The sequence below is a fragment of the Megascapheus bottae genome, chromosome 13 (assembly GCF_031878675.1).
Source record: "Megascapheus bottae isolate mThoBot1 chromosome 13, mThoBot2.hap1, whole genome shotgun sequence".
Lineage (NCBI taxonomy): Eukaryota > Metazoa > Chordata > Mammalia > Rodentia > Geomyidae > Megascapheus > Megascapheus bottae.
This window is the reverse complement of record NC_143521.1, coordinates 10,042,083-10,066,292: the sequence shown is the minus strand read 5'-3', so window position 1 is coordinate 10,066,292 and position 24,210 is coordinate 10,042,083. Positions and strand designations below refer to the sequence as shown.

The 24,210-nt window shown below is 37.3% G+C and overlaps 1 protein-coding gene across 4 annotated transcripts in view; it reads right to left on the bottom strand.

Moving 5' to 3' along the window:
* Wdfy3 (WD repeat and FYVE domain containing 3) overlaps positions 1–24,210 on the bottom strand; it is a 179,624-nt gene that overhangs the window by 52,128 nt on the left and 103,286 nt on the right. For 3 of the 4 annotated variants that reach the window (XM_090343279.1, XM_090343280.1, XM_090343282.1), the window contains 10 exons: positions 23,378–23,611; positions 17,176–17,275; positions 15,411–15,571; positions 13,650–13,879; positions 12,479–12,588; positions 10,867–11,049; positions 9,059–9,216; positions 8,540–8,617; positions 6,516–6,743; positions 1,046–1,099 (listed from right to left, as the gene is read on the bottom strand). In XM_090343279.1, coding sequence (XP_090199405.1) covers positions 1,046–1,099; positions 6,516–6,743; positions 8,540–8,617; positions 9,059–9,216; positions 10,867–11,049; positions 12,479–12,588; positions 13,650–13,879; positions 15,411–15,571; positions 17,176–17,275; positions 23,378–23,611 — 1,536 coding nt within the window. The remainder of the gene's footprint in view (positions 1–1,045; positions 1,100–6,515; positions 6,744–8,539; positions 8,618–9,058; positions 9,217–10,866; positions 11,050–12,478; positions 12,589–13,649; positions 13,880–15,410; positions 15,572–17,175; positions 17,276–23,377; positions 23,612–24,210) is intronic. The other variant, XM_090343281.1, reaches the window with a different exon arrangement.

The window sequence follows — 24,210 nt, the reverse complement described above, 5'->3', positions numbered from 1 at the left end:
ATTCCAAACAATTACTCTCTTTTTAAATCTCTGCCAACTAAAATGGAAAACAAATGTCTAACTAGGTGGAATATTGAAACTGAAGTACAGAAACAAATCCACATATAACATCTAACTGAAGCCACAGTTTTTGTTTTACCTTCAGCTAGGGAATTAGTGCAGTTGCAAACTAAGGAAGGGTGTAGAGTGTGTGACAAATGAAGACTGAAAAGTTTACATGACATTGACAAGCATCAAAATGATAAAATAGTATTAGTTAAGGGAGGATCAACCTCCCAAGAACATTGCAATATGTTCTTTTTACACTGAAAGGTAATACATTTTGTACCCTAACAGTTCTGTATGAGGTTTAAAATCATCTTCAGCTCGAAGTTGCTAATGTTAAAGATGGTGATGGCGACGTTAGTGATGGGCAAACCATGAGAGGACAGATGAAGAACCATGGCTACTCCTTACTGACGTCACAGACTTAAATGTTACCTGCAATAACTTTTCCCCAAAATTACATGTACTGAATTATATGCATCTATTTTTATGTCTCTATTGAATTATCCTTTTGGGAAAATAAAAACTATGACATTTTTATATCAATTAAAGGAAATTAACATTGTGCTTTGGAGTTGACCCTACATTCTTAGTTTCCATTAGTTTCTTCTGACTGAAAATGTGATTTTAAAGAGGCTTGCATTCCCCAAATATCTAAAAGAATGAAATGAATCGAAAAATAAAGCTGAAAAGCCTGTCTGCCCATCACCAGCATGCCTCGTAATTGTTAGTTCTGCACAAAGCAGGGTAAGTTTGATAGTAAGGGCAGTGGGTACGCAGTCTGTTAGTGAACAGCACAGGAGCCCTACAGGTGGCTAGTCAAGAAATATCACCAAGTGAATGACACCAACTTTCAACTCTACGCAACTTACGGAAGAACAAATTGAAAGCCGACCTCTTATGTTAGTCTAGTCTACCATGCACTAAAAAAAAAAAACCAACAAAAACAAAGGAGAAACTGCAGGGAGTTTGCATTCTTTCATGGGAACTTGTGCTTTACCTTTTGAGGAATGGTATCATCGGGTGTCTCGGGCTGTTTACTTGGTATCTCAGACTGAAAATAGGGTATTAAGTATAGACAAATCAGAAAAGAAAACATAAAGAACATAAAAATAAATTTTTCTGAGGACTGTATGAAATAAGAATGACATACTACTCAAAGGAAATTTAACAATGACATCTGCAGCTACTTACACAGGTATTTAGCAAGATAATCTCTTACAATCAAAAGTTTTAGATGAAACTTAAAAATTCTCAAGTCTTAGGACTACTGAATAGGACAAGCTCTCAAACATCACACTGATGAGCACAAGTGGTCACTGCCAGGGGTAATTTATGGACAACTCCACATGGTGTCACACCTGGCTAATGTAGGCTAGACAGTATCTTCCATATTCTTTCCTTGAGCATATCCCAGGTCTGTGCTGGAATTGATCAACAGTGTGACATAAACTGTCATGTATAGCATATCCTACTACATAAAAGTACCAAGGGCTGTTGGTTGAAAGACTATCCTGCCACAATAGCCCAAGAACCTATTCCCTTCATTACAGAAACGCTTTACAGACACCATCCCAGAAAGGCTGAAAGTGGAAGAGAGCTTTAATCATTGACACCTAAACCAGAAGCTTTCCTAAGGAAGGATTTCAAAGAACTGGGCCATCACTTCATTACCAAGAAGGCAGTTTCTATCGAGCTGTCGTGCAGCTAAGCATACAGCTACAGAGACAATGCAGTCAAGAACAATTCCCAACTTTTCTTTCTCTTCATAGTTCCTATCCTGAGGATGACTTTTCCCTACCATAAACATGAATAAGCAAAACGTTTTCCCAAATATATCCTTCTCTTGGCAAGAGATGCTGTATCATTAAGATACTATCAAATTCAATCTTTTGATTAATAGAGTAATATTTAAAATATACAGCAACATAGGTGACAGGGTATTATACACATATATATTAAAAGACTGAATGGGACTATAATAAAAGTATTTTCAAAGAAAAAAGATCGTAAAGTTCAACACTGAAAAGAAAGGAGGTGCTGGGAGTATGTAACTTAGTGTCTGGCTTGATCTCCAGGCCCTCCATTCCCCACACAGCCAATGGTGCACTTAAAATTCAGATGTATCAATAAATACAAAATATTACCTCTTTACTAAGAATGCTACATACTAAGTAATGGTATGCATGCAGAAGTACTTTGACATTTTACTCAGGTTCAAATTTATTTAAAAAAAGAACATAAACTGCTAGAATATCATGTGATAAACTAATACAAGGGTCATTTTATTCTTCTCAAGGCTAATTTTGATATTTATTCCATGTTCTACTACAAAGCCCCAGCCTAAGTGTGGGCAGTACATGTTATGCACTGTTGCTTTTCCTTACATGGGGCGTGGGGCAACTCTGCTCATATCTGCCCTCCAACTTGCTGGCTAACAGGTTTTTCTTTTACCATTAGGTCTAGTTTTCTACAGCAAATACAAATGTTATACCAACAATGTTTGCCCTTTTTAAAATGTAAAATTATTAATTCTATTTGAAATTACTATATTTATATAGAAATTTAAACTTCAGAGACAGAATTTCTGGAAAGTATTTTTATATTCATTTTCTTTAATTTTTTTATGGTATAGTGTCAGAAGCAGTGAAATTTCCCAGATAAGTGGCTTATTTCCTATAAGTCTTAGGAAATCTGTATGTTATATATAAAAAACATATGAATAGTCTCAGGCAGCCACAAGACACTCCTTTAAATTAGAAAAGGAACCTTAAAATGTAAATTAGCTTCCTGCCTGTGATCTCCTGGAAAAGTCATCCCTTTACATCAATAATCTTTTCAAAAAACAGCAACTTTGTATGAGAATATTAGCTAGTAAAACAAAAATTAAGAGGACTACAATGTCAAAGCCTACCTTAGAGTTTAAACATCTCATTTTCTTTCTTCAGGACTCTAATAAGAGAATTGCTTTAAAACCCCCAAGTTTTACACTGTCATTATAATGTAGGCTTCCTTCGTAGGTCTATGACTGACCTCTCCTGCCACTTGAAGAGTAACAGTGGAATCCAACATAGATGTGAAAATTACCCTCTAGTCTCCAAGATAGTACTGTGCAGACGGTATACACCATCTGCATGCGACAACAGAGAATCTCCTACATGTTCTTAATATCTTGCAGGACATTACTAGTTCTTTTTATTAAAAAAATTAGCAGATACAATTTTAAAGCTTTTAAAGTACAGCAAATGAACTCTACAAAAATGGTTTCTATTTTACACATTTCAGAATTGAAATCAAGAAATAAAGTCCAGCTGGGTGTGGTGGCTCATGCCTATAATCCTATCTACTCAGGAGGCTGAGATCTGAGGATCAAGATTCAAAGCCAGCCTGGGCACTAAAGTCCATGAGACTCTTAACCTCCAATTAACCACTAGAAAACTGGAAGTGGTGCTGTGGCTCACGAGGTAGAGTGGTAGCCTTGAGCTGAAGAGCTCAGGGACAGTGCCCAGGCCCAGAGTTCAAGCCCCATTACTGACAAAAAAAAGGTCCAAAACATTAAAAAAAAAAAAAGGTAAAAGATAAAAAATTTTTTATATATTATGTAACCATAGAAAGTCAGAGAAATAAAACTATAATGATGAAAGAGATAATCACTCAATTCATCTCTAACATCAGGAATTTTAAAAACAAAAATTAATGTTTAATCATGAATATACACTTCAGTTTCAATGACTTGCAATAGAACGATTGTTAGAAACAATTATCACTTTTAAGAAAAAAAGACAAAAGATTAGGCCCTTGCTCCAGGAAAGCCCGTCTCACACATCAACAGCTTCTCAAAGCATTTCTCACACTGGTGCACACCACAACATTGCCATAATGAAACTGCTATCTAATACCATGGGTATGAGGATGACAGAATGGGCCCAGCTCTAGTTTTTGGAAGTGACACAAGGAGGAAAGACTCAGGGCAGGGGCAGATTTAACATGAAGTTAATGACACTTAGACTTCAGGGACCCTGGCTTCTCACCAGTCCCTTTCAAAACCCTGCCCTAAAAGTTTCATATTTGTTATGTTGTAGTGTCATTCTTTTAAAAAAAGTTTGAGACCTGAGACTTAAAACTCACACTCGATACCTGATGCTTTCTCTCACTGGCACTCTACTAACTTAGCAATGTCTTCAACTGCTGTATTCTTTCCTTACAAGGTCCTTTTGTACACTGTATAAACATCCAGGTCCAGAAAATCTGGCCGCTTTTAATAGAACAATTTCAGAATCAATTCTCCACACTCTTGAACTGGAAGCAGTGGGAATGTCTCTTTTACATCGAGCAGACCATGTGGCTGGTCCACTCACTGAATAGCACAGCTACTGGCAGCCTGAGAGACAGAGCTGAAGAAGTTTGGAACACACTCCCTGGCTGTAGATAATTCCACAAGGGGCTGCTGATTTACACTTAGACCCGACTCATGCTGTACTGCACTATTTAGAACCGGCGACCTGGAAGCCTTCCTTAGCTTTTCCCTGTTTCTTTCTCTGTAAATCAGGGATAATAATTTTAAATGGATTTGAGAGGTTCTTGGGAAACAGAAGAAACTGCATGTCAATTGTTCTGTAGAGCATTTAGCTCATTGTGTTCTGCAAACATGACCACTAGCTGCTTAATACCAGGGGCTTAGTGTGAGGTAAGTTCACTGTGATGAAAACAGGATGGAGAGCTCTGGCGTGCACTAGGATGGGCATGATGAAATTAGGAGACATTCTCTTCTGAAACCTCTGTGGCAAAAGGGCCCATTGTTGATTGAAGTACTGTTAAGTGGCATATAATTGTATTTGTTTTTCACTGATTTCATGGTCAAAGTGTGTCAATAGCAACTACTTCTATTCTTTTTGTTTCAACACTGCCAAATTTTCAAGTTTTACAGGGTCAAGGCTAGCCTTTAATGACTTCACATGTATAAAAGATGGTGAACTATCAAAACTTCAGGAAAGATTATTCATTTAAAGAATTGACTGATACATGGATCATAAAATTTTGTCCCCTTCCTGCCTGATCTTTGCTCTCTTGTAGTAAATGTATCTCCAACATTTCTCAACTGCCTAAAACTTCCAGTATATAAACTTTCTGTCAAAAAACAAGCTTCACTTTGTATGAGATTGTTACGAGTGAGAGCTTGTTTAGATTTCATGGACTGCAGAATTCCTTAGTTCAAGTAAAATGCTAATGATATTGAAGGTTAGATGTGACCCATTTCGTGAAGTTTGCTCTTCTTACCTGGTATAGTGAGATGATCCCGTGTTAGAGAATATTTAAATAGTTTAGTATACATATTCTTTGATGAATTCAATCTAAATGTGTGCTGATTCCAAAGAAATGTTTTATCAAATTGCTATAGACTTCCTTTTTTCTGCTTTTTGTTTTGTTTTTTAAAACAAGGTCCTGCTATATTGCCCAGGCTAGTTTCAAACTTGCCATCTTGCTACAGCCTCCTGGTATAGAATTACAAGCATGTACCCTGTGACTGGCTAAGTTTAAATTCATAAGGAATTTGAGGGAAAACAGTAAAAACAGAAGACTGAACTGCTACTTTGCTGTTATAAAGTAGTGGTAGTAAAAAGCTACAAAAATGTGGGTGGATATGCTACTACGTTAGAAATTTTAGTGCCTTAGCGCACAGTTATTCTTGACAGTACCAAATAGCTTTAAGAAAAGCAGACTTTATGGAGTTATCTTCAAAAAATATTTATCATAGAGTCTAAGACCAATATTCCTTTAAAAAGGATTTTAAATTGAAAAACTGTTCCTCCTGTCTAACCAAACTTTGTACTATTTAACACTCCAAACTCCTTGGTAATGATTCCATCTTCTTACTTCTGTGAAATCAGTTATTTTACTGTCCGCATTAAGCATGACATTGTGTTTTTCCTTTTCTGTGTAAAGCTTATTTCACTTAATATGTCCTTCTGGTTCATTCAGGTTTTGACAAATGATAAGATTTCTTCCTTTCCTAGGCTGAATAGTATTCCACAGGATACAGTAACATCTTTCCTTAACCTTTTCTTCAACTGATAAGACAGCCAAATTAATCCTAAGACTTACATTCTAAGTAGCATAAGACCAGAAACTGCAAACAGTGAGTAAAGGAAATAACGGAGACAGACTTATTAATTTTAATCCTCCAAACAGGTGAAGTAGAATTACTATTTTCCCCATAAAGAAACATAAACCTAATGAGGTTCCATAACCTAAAGAGCCCCAGATGGTGATGTGAGAGTGCCAGGTTTGGAAACAGACCTGTAGGATCCCAAGTTGTCTCTCTTGTCATTGCTGCACTGTTCCACCAGCACCCTAGCATTACCAATCTGATCAAGCTCACCAACTCTTGCATACAATGAAAGGAAAAATGCATACAATGAAAACCAAAGGCCCGACAGAAGTAATATCAACATTTAGTTCAGCATACTCACCGCCACGTTTGTCTCTTGCTCTGTTTCTGGCACATAAGGATAATGGTTATAAAACATGTCATTTCGCACCATTTTTTTCCTCATTCTGCAGGGCCCTTCTGTCATCTCCAACATCCACTTGTCTAGATGGGAACCGATGGGTGGGCCCCACAGTCCTCGTTCCCTCAGCAGCTCACATTCAATTTGGCACCATTCCTCTGTCACGTATTTCAGTGCATTCTGCTGACGCTAGTGGCAAAGAAATCAAGTTGGTTTTCAAGCAAAAACAAAAGTACCAATTAAAAGCATACAAATAGAAACATGTTATTATTGGGAAACAAACCCAAATAATCCAATTTCAAACAATATTATTAAAATTAAACTACATTTGATGTATGGCTAGAGAAAGCTAGTCATTTTGTGAGAAATGAAGAATTCTGTAACCTAAGGAGGTGGTATTTTAACGACAACTATATACAAGGCAGTATACATAAAACATCTGAACAGAGCTGAAGGAACTTTGTTTTTCTGATACAGGAAAGAAGGTAATATCACTTATGAAATACATTGAAATGGTTACTCACATGAATTAGTAAACTCTGATTTCCCAAACTGTAAAGCAGTTATTCAGCCATATATTGAGGGAAATCAGATCAGAAAGAGTGCCACCAGAGGTTACTGATAAACTTGTTAAGTATTTCCAAAAATTTTAGAAAAAGAATGTAAACATTGTGATAGTTAGCCTGATGGTCAACTTGATTGGATTGAGAGATACCTGGAAGATTATCAAAGTATAGCTCTCAGGGTTTCTCTGAGGGCATTCAGTCAATGGTTTAATCCACTGATGGATTCCAAATTTTTAATCAGGCTATTGTCAAGTGGTAAACTGTGGAGAATGGACCTAGTTTGGGAAAGGTTGTAAGGATGTGCCTTCAAAGGGTGTACCTGGGCCCTTCTCACTTCTTGTTCCTGTTCTCCTGTTAGCTGACTTGGGATGCACAGCTCTGCTCTATGGTGTCCTCTCTGCAATGGATGCTCTGCCTCATAAGCCCACATGATAGGACCAAGGAAAGAGGGACAAACCCCTACAATGCTAAGCCAAAATCTCTCCTCCAATTAGGTTGTCTTATAAAAGTCTAATTAATATAAACTAAACTATAAGCACTGATAGAAATTATTTCCTGAATTAGACTTAGATCATTTTATAAAAATGAAAATTATGACTGGCTCTAATTTCTTGCTATCTGCCAAATGACAAAATGAACATTTCAGTAGTAGATAGTTATAATGAACTTAATGGCAATTACTAATGTTTCATGGACTCTAAGTATACAATTTGAACCTAAAAATAAAGATTTTTTGTGTGCAAATAACTAGTTCAGATTATTCAGTGAATAATTACATTTGATAGTAATATTTGTGTTCCTTTCTAAACACTGTAACAATGAAAAGTTAGTAATATGCCCATAATATTAACAATTAATCATTCAGAAAGGTTTAAGAGATCTAAAGTAGATCTGTTGGAAATAAAACATTTAGGATGAGTAATTATGAGCACATCATGACAATTACATTGCATTTGTCTCACAATGTGAAGCAGAACTATTTTTAATTAATTTGCAATTAATTTACAATGAATATTACTTATAATATTTAAAAAAATTTATAGACTTCTTAGTGGCTTTCATAATCCTTTTAAGTGTCTGAAAGGCACTATTCTTAGGTTATTATTTTTTATTAGGAATAAAGCATGCAATATGTCAACAACGACTGTCAACAATATTCAGCTGTGGTGATTTCCAGTTTACTCATTTTTTCAATTTAGTTAGTTTGTAGAAAATATAAATTTTTCTATCTCAACTCTAATGGCTAAAGTGGCTGATAGGAGGGATGAATGACACCATTCATCCTATGAGTATAAATGCAGCTCATCAACCTACCCTTCAAACAAGTAGAAAGCCATCAGGAAAAAAGTATCTTGAGAGCTATGATAGTTAACAGTCAAGGAATGCAACACACAAAACGTTAGACATGTGAATTCTTACCTCTTGATACTCCTTATATTGTGTGTCTACTAGGTCACGAACAACAGCAATGTGTGTAAACATCCACTGAGAAATCTCCTAGCAATGAATGGTAAAAGAATCTTACTATTTCACCAATTTTCAAGGAGAAAAAGTTAACTAGACCTCAAATTAATGCTGATCTGTTAGAATTCTGCCATATGTGTATATAGCAGAAAACAAAAGCCAAAAAAAAAAATGCTAGGATGATGAGTTATATGACTCAGTGAAGGCTCATGTGAAGCCCACAGATCTGTGGTCTCCCACCCAGGGGTGGCCCCAGTTTCTAAGGATGGCCAGCACGGTCAGAGATGGCCTCAGCTTCACATTGTGGCCATCTTGCCCTGCAATCCTCATAATAAATGAGAGGAGTTCCTATTCTTCGGACATACAAAAAACCCAAACCTTCTGGATGTATGTGTCAACAGTATGATATGAGACACTGTAGCCAAACCTTGAAATCTAACTTCCTGTTATCATCAATGAAACCAGAGCAGGTACCTGGGTGGAAAGACTGTGTTTATTTAGCCCACTTTCCTTTCGATTTCTTCTGGATCCTGTTAACTTGGAAAGACCAAAGCCACTGCTGACGCGGGACAGTTTGGATTGTGTGGTGGGTACCAAGGCTTCTCCTCGACTTATGCATTTCTTCTCATGGGCTAAAGAATGAAGGTTAGATTAGTTTACAATTTCACCAACTACTTATTAGTATTACCTTGTTATTTCCTAAACTTCTTAAATTTTCCAAAGCTTCAAGTAGTTGAACAAAAGGATTACAATTTAATATCTCCATGTAAGTGTTCAGTGATTCTTGATTACAGAGTCGGCCCTTCCATCTCTCCCTTATCCCATTTGCCTCTACCTATGGACTCATTTCATGATTTCTGATTTCCTTTACTGCATGTGTGCAATCTATATTCTGGCTGTTTGTCTTCTGTTCATTTCCATTTTTATTCATTTACCCTCCTATCATGAGCTATACCCTCTATAATCTCAGTCTTACTTTGAATACTTTTGTATTACGGTTACAATCCACAATCTAGTACTACAGCGGCTATTATCTGTATTCACTACAATGCCATCAGGAATCATGATATTTTGAAGATGCCCATATTGAATGTGTTAGTTCTGTTATAATATTCTGTTCTATTCCTACTTATTATTTTAAATACCTCAGTGTGCCTGAATTGTTCCTTAAAAAAACTGTACCATCACTGATAAATAGGCACAGGGTGTAGTAGCATACACAGGAGTTGGTCCTATGTAGTTTCAGGGATTCATTACAGGCAGGCCTTGGAGATGTAGCCCCAGTAGAAAGAGAGACTATGATGGGTGTTTAAAAATCACATACTTGGGGCCGGGAGTTTGGCCTAGTGGTAGAGTGCTTACCTAGCATGCACAAAGGCCTGGGTTCATAGAAAAAAGCCAGAAGTGGTGCTGTGGCTTGAGTGGTAGAATTCTAGCCTTGAAAAGCCCAAAGACAATGCTCAAACCCTGAGTTCAAGGCTCAGGACTGGCAAAAAAAAAAAAATCGCATATTTGTATGATTGTTATTTCTCTTCTCTTTTGTTGCTCTTTGGTTAACCTCATATTGTTAGTGTATCTGATTCTTACCTGGTATATTGTACATACGTTTGAGTATTTGAAACAGGAAAAGGAAGGGAGAAAACAAGATGATTGGGAAGGGGTAAGGGGAGGAAAATGGGGACAAAAACCAGAGAAGGGGTATCAATGTGTGAGAAGTAATGCATCTACTATCTGACGAATGTAAGTGTAACCCCTCTATACATTATAATAAAAAATAAATTAAAAATTGCATATATGATATATGTAAATAAACCTTCCAGATATAAAAAAATTATTAGCAGGTAATGGGTTAAGGATGACTGAGAATTATTGTGCTAACTTTACTTTGGTCAAAATAGCACAGCTTTTTAATATAAGCAAATTTGTTGAAATGGAGTTTCTACGTTAATAAATCTATAATCCCTCATCTACAACCTTTTTTGCTAGGTATATTTTTGGATTTTCAAAAGGCTATGTGTTACATACATTGTTTATTATATAATACCAGGATAATAATGTTAAAGGTGTGAGCAATGAATTATTTTCTATACTTTTTAAGTCCTGTGTGTGATATACCATAGCTAAAATAGAAAAGCCTATAAGCAAGAAAGTCCTTTCAGTACAACCCATCTAGAATGGTTGTGCTTTATTTTCATGTTAACCAATGCCTCTCCTAATATCCCTACAAATGTTTTTATCTCATATCTAGGATGATGGCAGGACACCTCTACAGGCCTTCTTACCCAAGTGGTTCTGCCAGCATTTCAAACCAGCTTCTTCGATGAGCGGTCGTGCTATGGCAATGTCCACGTGGCCCCTGTCATTCACAGGCAGAGTCACCTTGAAAAGCTCCTCCAGCACTTGTTTCTTACTATGTATCAGCTCGGTCCAAACTCTGTTGACAGCCTTTATGAGAAGCTGACGCCCTAGAGAATGAAAAGAACAAGTAAATGATCAAATCACAAAACAAAGTTTTTCTTATTTTTCACGTTTTGTGTCCAGGAACTTTTAAAACAACAGAACTTAATTGTTTTAAAAAATACCCCAAATCACATTCAGTTCAGTGAAAAGGGGTATTTAGATAAAGAAAACTTAAGTTCCAAAGCATTTGGGAAACATTTAAAAAAATCTTTATGATCATGTAGAAATGCCAAATTTGATTTATAAAACAGGAAACTATGCATATTTAATTATCAAGCAACTTTTAGGAAGAATTTATCCCCGCCCCAACCCCAGATGGCTACTGTACTGTGGTAGCCAAGCGATCTACCACTGCTACAACCTTCATTCCTGAAAAGGAAGTTTTTGATATGAATGTTTAAGTTGAGCTTAAGACTAAGGTTTTTTTTCCTTGGCATTTTACAAAACAAAAGAGATTATAAATATATAATTTGGGTCTTCTGGATGCCTTGCTAACTGACTCTTGGAGAACAGTCATTCTTCTGCAAGCATCAGAATCAGAGGGAGGGATTGCTTATCATCACAGACTGCCAGTGTCAGTGGCAGAGTTTCTCTCATTCAATAGATCTGGGACCAAATAATCTGCTTTTTTACCAAGATCCCTAGTGATACTGATGGGATTGGAGGCATGGCTAAATGATAGAGCACCAGCTATGGTCAATTAAGGTAAGTGAGAGTGCTAGGCCATGAATTCAAGTCCCAGATACGAGGGGAAAATAATATGGACCAATGATACTGATAATGCTAAATACCTGGGAAGCAACATCCTAGACTGTGAGTTCCATACAAGTATGAGAATATTGTACCCTCTCCAGTATAGAGTTCAGGAAATTTTGGTAGAGAAGTGAATAAATAATTGCTTAAAGGAATAAAGGAAAGATTAAATACAAAATTACCATATGGTACTGCTGGGAGACAGATACTACTATTGTGATTTCAACTTTAGCTTTGAATGAATGAAAATGAAACAGTATGTATGAAGACTTTAATATGTAGTGCTTACGAAATCAATAGGAAAATGTATCTCTTAACAAAAGAGAATAAAATGGTACCACTGACAACCTGCCTCAAGTACTATTTGTAAATCTTATCACATCTCCCACTATTACTATGAAACATTACTCTCTTTTTAGGTGGTTGGGATTCAGTTTTGGGGCTTGAACTCAGGGCCTGGGCACTGCTCCTGAATTTTTTTACTCAAGGCTAACACACTACCACTTTGAGCAGCAGCTCCTCTGGCTCATAACTTTGTGAGCCCAGTGGCATGCACAAGCTGCCCTGCCGGGAGAACAGTTGCAATATTTGTGGATTCTGAAGTCCTGGTTTTGGTTGCATCTTAAAAATTAGAAATGAAAAGCAATAACAAAACACCCCAAATTAGTGAGAGAATTTTACCTTCACTAATATCTTGGCTGTACCCTCCATCTGGCTCAATGTCAGAGGGGATCATAATGTGCCACGTAGTCATGCGTGCTTCTGCTTCCAATCCAAATCCATCCACATTGCTGAAAAATTCAAGTCAGATGAAACTATCCAAGGAAAATGTTTACTACTAAAAACTATAACTGAACTTCTCTGCAAACACATGGGAACACTGACTCCATCAAAAAGTTGCATGCTTGGCAGACAAGATACAGATCACTTCACTTCTAGTTCACCCCAAAGATGTCATTTTTAAGGGATAATCTCATAAATCTATTTGATTAAATATAACCAAACTACTAATATGTAGGATCAAGATTACCATCTGAACGTTTAAAATGCGTTTACACTGTTAACATTTTAACCTCAAAAGTATAAAAGGAGCACTCTCCTGCTAGGCCTTGTCCTTTTCTAGTCTTCTGACTCTCTTTGTCCTTGTCCTAGTAGCAGGGAAATGTTTGCAGTTTCCCAAATGTGCCATGCCCTTTCTTGTTTGGGCAGATAGCTCTTTCTCTCTAAAGCACCTATCCCTATTCTTCTGTCCTCTTGGGTGGGAGAGGTCAGGAGACACAGGAGAGCCAGGTCTCAGTGGCTACTCAGCCACTACAGGAGGCACTCCTGTATTGTGCTTCCAAAGCAGTGGGCTGCTTCTGCCAGAGCTCTCAGTGCAGTGCACAGGTTGAGGCTACCAACGTTCTCTTCAGAAAGGCATCCACTAACTCATGTTCTATAACTGCTACATTTTATGCTAGCCTCCAGTCCAATGACTGGGTCCTAGCAGACACTGAGGATCTACCTACATAGAAAGATCCAAGCAATAAATAGAAAAATATTCATGGCACCAATTTAATACACAGCGCACTGAGCTCTCCTTTTTTTATTTATTTTTTTTTGTACTGTTCTTGACCTCCAATGGTATATACTTTATTTACCTTAACAAAAATTTTCTTTTTTAAAATTTATGAGTGACATACAGTAATTATAGGAAAATTTAGATATGGAAAAGGAAAAAGATACTTAATGCTGCATAAAAATGCAAATTTGCTTTCTCTTTTGCATAAAGAAATAAACAGATGAAAGGAAAAAGATATGTTATCTAAAGTTGTATAAATATCAAAAATAAATTCAACATGGCAAGATATACCTTCCAACATGTAGATTAATCAAGCAGTGAGCAAGACAGCTAATGAATTCTTGGTCATGGTTTCCAGGTCCCAGGATCAAGTTCCTATTTACAGTAAGGACCCTGAGTGAATCAAGGAGAGCTACTTGCTGAGGAACAGTTTTATGTGCCCGTGAGAACTGGTACAAAATGGTCCTGTTGAGGCAGTGATAAACCGCATCCAGTGACAATCCCTGTGACCTTCTCTTTGACTAAAGACATAAAAATACATTGTTAGCAAAATGGACAAAAATAGATCTGTTTATCATTCATACATGAACTTTGATACCAATTCCACACTATGTGTAAGAGGTAATAACAGGTACTAAAGCTCTTGTGATTTAGAACTCATGAAACCCTCAAATACAATCTGAAGAAGAGACAACTGTGTAACAGAGTTCACAATAGAAGCCATTAATACTCCTTTCTGCCACAGAGGCTTCCCCCAAAATATGTCAAGTCTCATCTAGGTAGAAGTTTCTACAAAGTACATCTTGTTGTGATGAATGATCTCTGTATAAAATTGGTGATACAAATTAAATACAATTTTAGAAAAAAGAATTTCAACAATGGTTGGTACCCTACCACTTGAGCCATGTGTCCAGTGCTAAGTAAAAAAGCTTCGATGGTCTTGTTTCATTGCCAGGCACTTTGGCTTAACAATGGATCTCTGTTTCTCTCTCCTTTCCCTAAGCACACACATACCACGCGCGCACACACACACACACACACACACGCACACACAGACACAGACACACACACACACACACACTTACTTCTCACCCCTGAGAAGGTAAAACCTCCACGTTAGACAAGCTTTTAAACGTTAGTGCCACATCTTCTGTCCTTTTGTTTGCACTCTGATTTTGAGATAGGTTTCACTACTTCTACCTTCCTAAAAGACAGGATTATAACTTTTAAAGGATCTTTGGATGAGGGCTGGGAATGTGGCTTAGTGGTGGTGTGCTTACTAGCATGCATGAAGCCCTGGGTTTGATTTCTCAGTACCACATAAATAGAAAAAGCCAAAAGTGGTACTGTGGCTCAAGTGGTAGAGCACGAGCCTTGAGGAAAAGCAGTTCAGGAACAGAACCTAGGTCCTGCATTTAAGCCCCAGGACTGACCAAAAACCAAATAAAATAAAAAAGATTCTTGGATTAATTAAGAGAATCTGTGTATTTGCATTTAATGCTAATGGAGCACAATATTGGTATTTTCTACTCTACATCATGTGGCCAGTAAGATTAATTACTGTGTCAAGCAATACTAGTCTTCCTTATTCAAAAATGCACAAAGAAAATAATGAGAAAAATAGACTACAATGGACTTTATAAAATTTCAATTAACAAGAAGATATTTCTTCAATATCAAGTCTTCATGCTCTGGAAGTCTTTACAAACTGAAGTATTACTTGGTGAAACATGAAGTGTATCAACTGGAATACATTGTATCAAACTGCATTAATTTAATTACAGCTGGCAAACAAACAGCAATGTCAGTAAGAAAAGGACCACAGCTGAAGAGAACTAGAGAACTTCACAAGGGACTGGTTGGCACAGGCTACTGATAAGAAGGGAAGGGTCAAAAATATATTTCTTATTCACTTTTAATAAGTTTAGCTTTATATTAAATGTTAATACTCATTATCTTATTAGTTGTACATATTTCCAACAACTTTGACAGCATGGAACAAGTTTTTCAAAAGGAAAACGTATTCTACAACTAAGAGTGATGATGGATTACCTGTGCAATTAGTTGAATTATAAAATCTATAAGAAGTTTAGATTCTTTGTTGAACATGCCTTGCCAAAGCTTGTCCACCACACGTTGTGTGAAATAAAACACATTGTTCACCAATACCTGGTAGCTTCCTCCACTTGTAATAGGCAGAGATGCATCTTCCCCTAAATTCCAGTAGGAAAAAATGGTCTAAGAAAGTTGGTTTCCACCAGCATAAGACAAGATCTTCAAACAAATCAGGCTATGAAATATACCTATAACACTTAAGCCTAAGACCACAAGCTTGTATGAATTATTTTAAGAAAATAATGTTCATAGGTAGAATAAATACTGGAAGTAAGAGTGTTACTAGTTGAGACTACCTGTGAAGTCTTATACCCAAAGACAGACAGGCTGTGTTAGTTCTTCAATGTAAGCTGTCAGTGACAGGATGTTTCCATGTCAGAGAAAAATCAAGTCAGTATATTAACTAAAAACAGACTGTGTGAATAGCAATGAGAAAAAAAAAAATCAAAGCTCCACTCGGGTATACTTTTAACTGCAACGAAGTAGAGTCACTGAAGGAAGCAAGCCTCCATCCCCAGTCTTCAGGAGCTGTTCTGTACACTGCTCCAAATCGGCCTCCTCTGAAACGCAGCCTATCTCCTCAGCCCTTCACTGAGATTACTATTGTCATATAACTCAGAATTGCTTCATGAAGCACAGTTATTCATTTTGTATGTATATTTGTATTCCCGCCAATCTTTTCCACTTACCAACCTTTCCTTTTTCATAGTATAAAGGTTTGAACTCAGTGTTTTATACTTGTCCATGCCCACAAGCTCTGTGTGCTTTTAGTATTTTCTTATGTAGACTGGATCTTGTTTTTCTTTTTTGTCCCAGGCCAACCTGGATCACAATCCATTTATCTATGTGGCTGGGGCCACAGGCACATCCATGGCTTATTTACTGACGTAAGTTCTTGGTAACATTTTTGCCTGCACGGGCCTTGACCTGTGATGCTCTCATCTCTGCCTCCAAAGTAGATGGGATGCAGGTGTGACAGGCTACTCTATCACATCTCCATATCCCGTGTGTATGTGTGTTCATTATTTTTTGGGTAGGGTCTTTCTAAGAGCAGGTCTCAGATCATAAGTTTCTGTAGCCTACTCTGTAGGTTAGGAGCACAGCTGTGTATCACCACACTAAGCTTACTGAGATGGGGATTTCACTAAGTTTTTGCTCAAGGTAGCCTCAAACTATGATCCTCTTGATCTCCTCCTCTTGGTACCTGGGACTATAGGAGTAAGCCAATGTGCCTGGCCTCATTGTGATTCTAGATGGATCTCACCTTCCAAGGACAAGGAGAAAAGTGTGACTGGAAACTTAGCTTTGAGCTATATATACAACTGATACATGTCAGTAATAAACACACAAGTGGTCCATGTGAACAAGATGGTTTCAGCAGCTTTGTATAGACTTATCTCAAACTAGAAACTTCTGTCCACAGGTTTGCCCACAGTGAAGTGAATAAATTCAAATATTCATAACAGAATATAATATTATATAACAATAAAAGCAAATGGACATTCGCTATATTCAAAAACATGGTTAAAGCCAACAAATATAGTGTTGAATAAAAGAAATTAGATTAAATGGGAAGGAGGAAAGAAATGAAATTACAAAAAGGATAGAACTGGGATGTCTTTATACCTAAAGACAATGTCAGTGATTCAACTTAAGCTTGAGGCTAGCACTTTAACAAAATAAAAGTAAAGCAGAGACATACCCAATAATACATCAGCTGCAAGCAAATGATCCATCACACTATCCAAGATGTAAGTCTGAAATTCTTTTTGCTGTGTTCTTGTAGATCTTTCAGGGGAAGCCTAGGTGAGTAAAACTTAGAATTATAAACAGAGACAAAGACAAAGACAGGAGCTCAAATCATATTTACATTTTGAAATGTGTGAAAAAGATGGAAAAATCCTGTTGGTAAAGTTTTTAAAATGACACAAGAGATGTATATGTGCTTCAAGTCTTTCTCTTATTTTTACTACTGAAAAATTGTGCAACATCTTTGTGATGGGCGGTTCATCAGGCCACATTATATACGTGTGTGACAGGTCACAATGACACCCTCCTCTTGTATAACTAGTCATGAAACCATCAGTAATAAACATAATCTCTGAATCTATTCTTTCAAAACTCTTACTCTACACATGGCAAGTACTGAGTGTTTGATGCTACTATCATATCATACTTCTAAAAGAGATTCTTTCATCACCTTTACCAAGGTGTGAGGAAATACACATAAAACCAACAACAAAATGATTAAAATCAAGAGGATATAGCAATGTCGAAAGAAATATTTCTGACAAAAAGCAGCTAGACTCACAATTTAGCTCTGAGCTTTATGGACATTACAAACAAAACAGAGCTTATAATGCTTTTCATTCTAGTAAAAGGAAGTGGAGTAGACTGTCAGCAGGACCTGTTTTCCCATGTTTGCTGCAGGGGAATATTCTCTGTGTATAATTGACCAGATATAAAAGTAGTATCTCTGTGAACAGTTTTAGGAAGTAGAAGATAGCTTTAAAATTATCACAAGTAAAAGTTAAGGGTATAGAGTTCAACTATATCCTGAGAGCATTTCTATGAGTAATTAGAGGAGACACTTTGGTGCCTAACTTATGAGACTGTAACCTGGTAAGTGCTGATTTGCACAAAGAACACACACTCCCCCCATCCTTCCCGAAGGCTAGGAGCTTCAGCCAGGCTTCTGACACGACTAAACAGCTCCCACTGTCAGAAAGCTCTTTATTTGTATAGGTATAACATGGATGCTTTATAGACAAGTGAAAGAGTCCCCTTAAATTTGTGCAGACAGATCCAGAACTATGTTTATGAACGTGTTACAAGTCAGTTTTAGAATGATCCTTGACTTTTCCTTCTGGTGTTCAAAGGAGTCCTGTCTAAGGTTTTAAGTGTGCAGTTAAAATGTAAGTTTTAAAATGAGATCAAAGACTTTAACATAAGGAGTCAAAAGCTAAATCAAAGTTGGAATGAACATTTCCTTTTTGTTATTTTTTTTTGGGGGGGGGGGTTAGAAGCATGGCTTTCAGTAGAGTGCTAACCAATAAGCAAAAGTGGCAGGTACTGAGTCTGAGTCCATTTAAAATTTTTCATGACTATATATATATATATATATATACACACACATATATATTTTAATTTATAATGCTAAGATTTGAAATCAGGGCCTCCGGTGTTTTTGGATGGTTATTTTGGAGATGGTATCTCCATTGCGCTTTTCTATAAAGCCTGGCTCTGAACTGAAGTCCACTTTCTCCCATTTCAGCCCCCAAGTAGTAAGTATTAAGGGCCTAAGACACAGGTAGTGAGCTGTATATGATTTTTGTTCTAAAATATTAAACTATGGGGATCTAGTAACAGTTCTAAGAATTCTAATGCAAAGTTCAATTTGTGATTAAACTAATTTGAGGAAATATCAAGGATATCTTATGTTGTTTTTAATCTTAACAAATTCTGTTACCATTTTTTTTTGTTTTAAAATAATGTTGCATGTCTTGTGCATATAAATCAAATTCTTCCACTGAGCCAGATCACCAGCCTCCAGTGTTGTTGAACAGATAAGTATAGTGGCCAATGGGAAATATGAGACCAAGTCCTGCCTGCCTCATTGGCATAATACTGCCTGGATAGTCCTGGCCTTGTCAAGAAAAGAAAGGGAGCACATTTAAGTGATAAACAGCAGATGGAGAATTCAAATGCTATAGCTCAGGGCCTGATCAGTTATACTGAACTTATTCTACCAAAATCGCCACAGTAAAATTACAAATGCACACCAGAACAACACACAGAGTGTAGGCTACAATCCTTCTTTCAGATAAAGTTGGCTCACCCACACAGACAACCACAATGAAGACCGTAATTAAACACTGAGACCTGCTCTGGCCCCTGGCCAGCAGATCTGCCTTCCTGGTAAAAACAGCCAAGCCAGGCAACCATTACTATTCACAGGATCACAGTCTCCTGTTAGAGGTCTTGGGAATGCCACATAGAACTCTGGAGTCTTGCACACAGGCCAGGCAGCCATGGGCAACTGCTGCCCCTAGGAGAGAGCCATGTGGCTCTGGGAAGAAGGACTCTGGCATTCTGTCCTGTTGCTATCATATGCTGGAAGACTTTAAAGAGTAGGACTCTGAAACAGTTGTTTCTGAGTAAAATCTTCTTTCACTGGTTCTCCTCTCAGAGTTGTCTTTTTGCTCATTTTGTCACAGAGTTCTGCTCCTTTGCTTGCTTTCAGCCTACCAATATGGGCTTCTCTCTAATGTATGACAATGGGGAAGTCTTATAGACAAGGGCTGGGAGAATGCACTAAGCCTGAGACTTCAGCCTTGATCTGATTTCTTGTCCTTTCCACTGCCACAGCAGTGCTCATTTGCAGTAGGTCCGTTTGGTCCTCCTCAAGTAATGGCACTGTGTGATAAATGTGAGATAGGATGGGAGTCACTAGACATTTTAAATCTGATTGTCTTGAGGGCCAGCACTGTGTTATGACTACTACCTGTATCATCTTGTTTTATTCTCAGCAATTCTGAAACACAGGCACTTTTCATACATTATTTTATGGATGGGTGTCAACCATCCATTTTTATGGATGAAGGCCAACCAAACTTGGCCAAAGCTGTAGCCAGCACATGGTTAATTGTTCAAAATACTTTGAGTGACACACATACATTTAATCTTCATAATGACATTGCAGAAGACAGATAAAAAGAATCTATAGTTCAAAGAATGACTGCAGTCTAGGTAAACTAGATGTAATAAGCAACGGCAACAGACTTAAGCCCAGGCATTTCTGGCTCCTTGCTGCACACTGCATCACATTTCTGCCAGTGTGTATGGAGGTGTCTCTTATTTTTAGAGACTAGTAAAACAGGTCATTTCACATGTCTGTCTGGGGATATACTGAAGTAAGTAGGTAGGCCTATGACAAGATCTTGGATGGACTTGTATATTTACCACACTAAAAGCCATGAGTTCCAGTCTCCTCTTTCCTGGAGACTAATAATAACATTCTTCTTTTGAACCTCTTCAGGGATAAAGACTTCACAGTTCTAATATCAAGAACCATATATTTATAGATTTTTATATTATAGGAAGATACAGATCACAATAATTTCATTAAATATTTTTGTGTAAGTATAAGTATATGGAGTTCTTCAAAGTAGTTGTTTTTGCTCTCCCCACCTCCCCGTCCTGTGCCCAGGATCTGGGCACTGTCCCTGAGTGTCTTTTGCTCAAGACTTGTGCTCTGCCACTTGAGTCACAGTTCCTCTTCAGGCTTTTAAGCTGGCTCCACACTGTGATCCTCAGATGGTAAGCCTCCTGAGTGGCTAGGATTACAGATGTCAGCCACCTACACCTGACCTTGCTACTTGGGAATTGGCAGGAGTAGCTAACAGTTAAATAATTAAAAAATATTTACAAATTATATGAAGGAACTGTACTGTTAAGAGAAACCGAAGGACACACAAAAACATGTTGGTAAGAAGATCGTCATCTATACAGAATCTTTGATGTTGATATTCCTTGCTTTTCCTTGACTAAATTCAACAACCCCTGGTTTCCTAATCCAATCTGGCACAATTCTACTAAAGAGCAATTAGTGCTTACAACAATGCAATCCAAACTCTTCCCACTGAATAGTACAGAAACCAAAATAAATTACATAATTTACCTATAATTAATTAACTTTAAGATTCCTGTTGGCTTGAAAGGGTTATTACTATATGGATCTACTCATTTCATACCTTTTTTAAATGTATTTTTGCATAGTTTTCATTTATTAAACATATATCTTCTGAACCTCATACTGTTACTGCATTTTTCAAGGCATGACTCACATTTTTACCCCATTTACTAGGATAATGGCAATCTTTCTTCTGACAGATTTTTAAAGTTTGCAAAGGGTGCTTATTCAGTCATGATTTTTAATTTTACCATATGGATTATTGAGAAAATGAATATTTTTCTGCCTATATTAAAAAAAATTGGCATGACTGGTCCCTAAATTACATTAGTGACTTCTTTATTTTTTGCCAGACTTGGGGGCTCGAACTCACGGCCTGGGCACTGTCTTGAGCTTCTTCTGCGCAAGACTAGCATTTTATCACTTGAGCCACAGTGCCACTTCTGGCCTTTTCTGTTTATGTGGTAGTGAGGAACTGAATCTAGGCCCTCATGCATGCTAGGTAAGCACTCTACCACTAAGCCATATTCCAAGCCCCTAGTGACTTCTTTTAATTTATCAAACTGAGATCTTACATGAATTAGGTTATGCCATCTGTGGTGTAAGGTGGCAATTTCTTTTTTCTTTAGCATGTTTTTCCTTTGGTTTATTGCCTGTTGTCACTGTGTTTGATGTCACTGTGTTTGATTGTGGTACCCTGTGTCTTGTGATTTGGGGAAGGGAAGAGCAATAGCAAAATGGTGAGACAAAGGACAAAGGGTGATGCAGTGCAACAGTGATACAAGACACTGTTGAAAATAAAATTTACAAACTGGGGATGGGAGGACTCGGGAATGAAGGAAAGTGGAAGAAAACAAGAGAGGGCGTAACATAACTTAACAAGAAATGTACTCAATACCTTACTTATGTAAGTGGAACCCCTCTGTACATAACCTTTACAATGAAATATTACTTCTTTAAAAAAAAAAAAGGTTATGTTTCCCCTAAATTTTAACTTTCAGGTTAAAAGTCAGCTGCATTAGCCACTAGAGGGCGCAGAGAACGACCTGGTTCCTATGTCAATTCTGAGATCATGTGGAGCGTGTCTGCACAGATTGCATCCTCAATCTAATCCATATTCATATGACGTAGTAAAAAGAATATGAACAGTCAAGACATTTTATATTACTTTCTTTGGAGATTTTTTTTTCTAGAGGAAATCTTGTTGCTGTTTATGATCAGGGCCTTGTGCATTCTAGACAGAGTACTCCCTTGATCATTGAGCTTGTCTTACCCCTCAAGGAACACCTTTAAGTGGTTTTCAGGGATGGTTAATTTCTAGAACCAGCAGTGAGGTCACTGAAAGCTCACAGCTGCTCATTTTTTGATACATCACTGAAGTCTTTTACCTTGGGGAAAATTCAGTAAGTACATACTGAACAACCATAATGTGCAACACACTATATCATGGGCTACCCTGGATTGTAACAGGAACAATACATGGCAAGGATGAGTAAGCAGGACAGAAGTAGTAAGGAGGGGAGTGTAAGAAATGACTAGGAAGTAGTTGCCACACTGTGGCCTGTGAGCCAAATCCAGCCTGCGTGTTTTACTGAGGTGTTTTACTGAGGTAAAAGTTTTACTGAGACAGTTATACTGCTCCTTGCCTCCCATAATGTCTGGAGCTTCTTTCATACTATGACAGTACTAGTGAAGAATTATGATACAGATAGAATGACTGCAAAGCTTAAAATATTTACCATCTGGCCCCTCACTGAAAAAGTTTGCCAAACAGTAAATGATAAAGGACTGAAACAATGAAAATGAAAAATAAATTATAACATGTTGATAGGGTCTAAAGCACATGTAGAATCACAATTTTTTCATAGCCTTTGGTATCTGCCCATATATAACTCAGAAGAATTAGAAGTCTGAAAGTATCTGGCACAGAACTCAGTTGACTGTTAATTTTCTAATTAAAAAGCAATACAGGCCAGGAGCTGGCCTAGGGTAGAGTGCTTGCCCAGCATGCACGAAAACCTGGGTTCGATTCCTTGGTACCATATACATACAAAAAGCTGGAAGTGGTGCTGCGGCTCAAATGGTAGAGCTTGAGGCTTGAGAAAGTCCAAGGACAATGCTCAGGCCCTAAGCTCAAGCCCAGGACTGGCCAAAAAAAAAAAAAAAAAAAGCGCAATACAAGGAAGATGTCTATGTATTTCTTTGCCATTACCTCCAACAAAAGATCTATCAGTGGAGTTTGCTTGCTGGCCGGGGTAAGACAAAGATTGTCTATTATTAAGACCCGCATGAAGTCAAACACAAACTTTTTAGCTGGGTGATTGGTCAGATACGTCTTGGTGCCCACATTGCAGTACTCTGATTGGCTCCTGTTCATTCCTGAGTCTGCTGCAAAGGCCTTAAACTCCTCAGCTGGAGATCCAACTTCATCATCAAGATCAGTAACCTAGTGAAATCAAGTAAATCATGTTAGATCCTACATGACATTTTTACTTGCGTGTTTCCTAAAAATAAAAATGTAGCATAGCAGCAACATTATTTTCTTAAGTCTTCACCTCCTGTTAAGCCACTCAGCACATTATTCCATTCTGTTTCGAATGTTCCTGGCTTTCAAGGTACTAGTAACCTGGTGCCATATGTCATGGTTATCAGACATATGGTCTTGTCTATTCTATCTGGATTACAAATCTATGATGGATAGCTACTTAAACTACATGAAATAATAATAAGGATGATCATATTTGCATATTCAAAGACTACTTAATAAGATGTCAAATGTCATAAAATGTCAGATAGAAATCTGGCATAAATGTAGTAGTACCCAAAGGCTTACCCAAGTTTTGCAAATGAACAATGAAATAAAATAACAAAGTAACTAATTTCCAATTTTAACCCAAATGGAAAAGAGAGACTAGCACATAGATTAAAAATGATTATGAAAATATATTCACATATACATGGAGGTTCCAAAGTGAGGACCATCAAACTGTACACAAGACAGTGTCAGAGTCCTAATGTTATACTTACTTTTATCTTAAAAGTCTC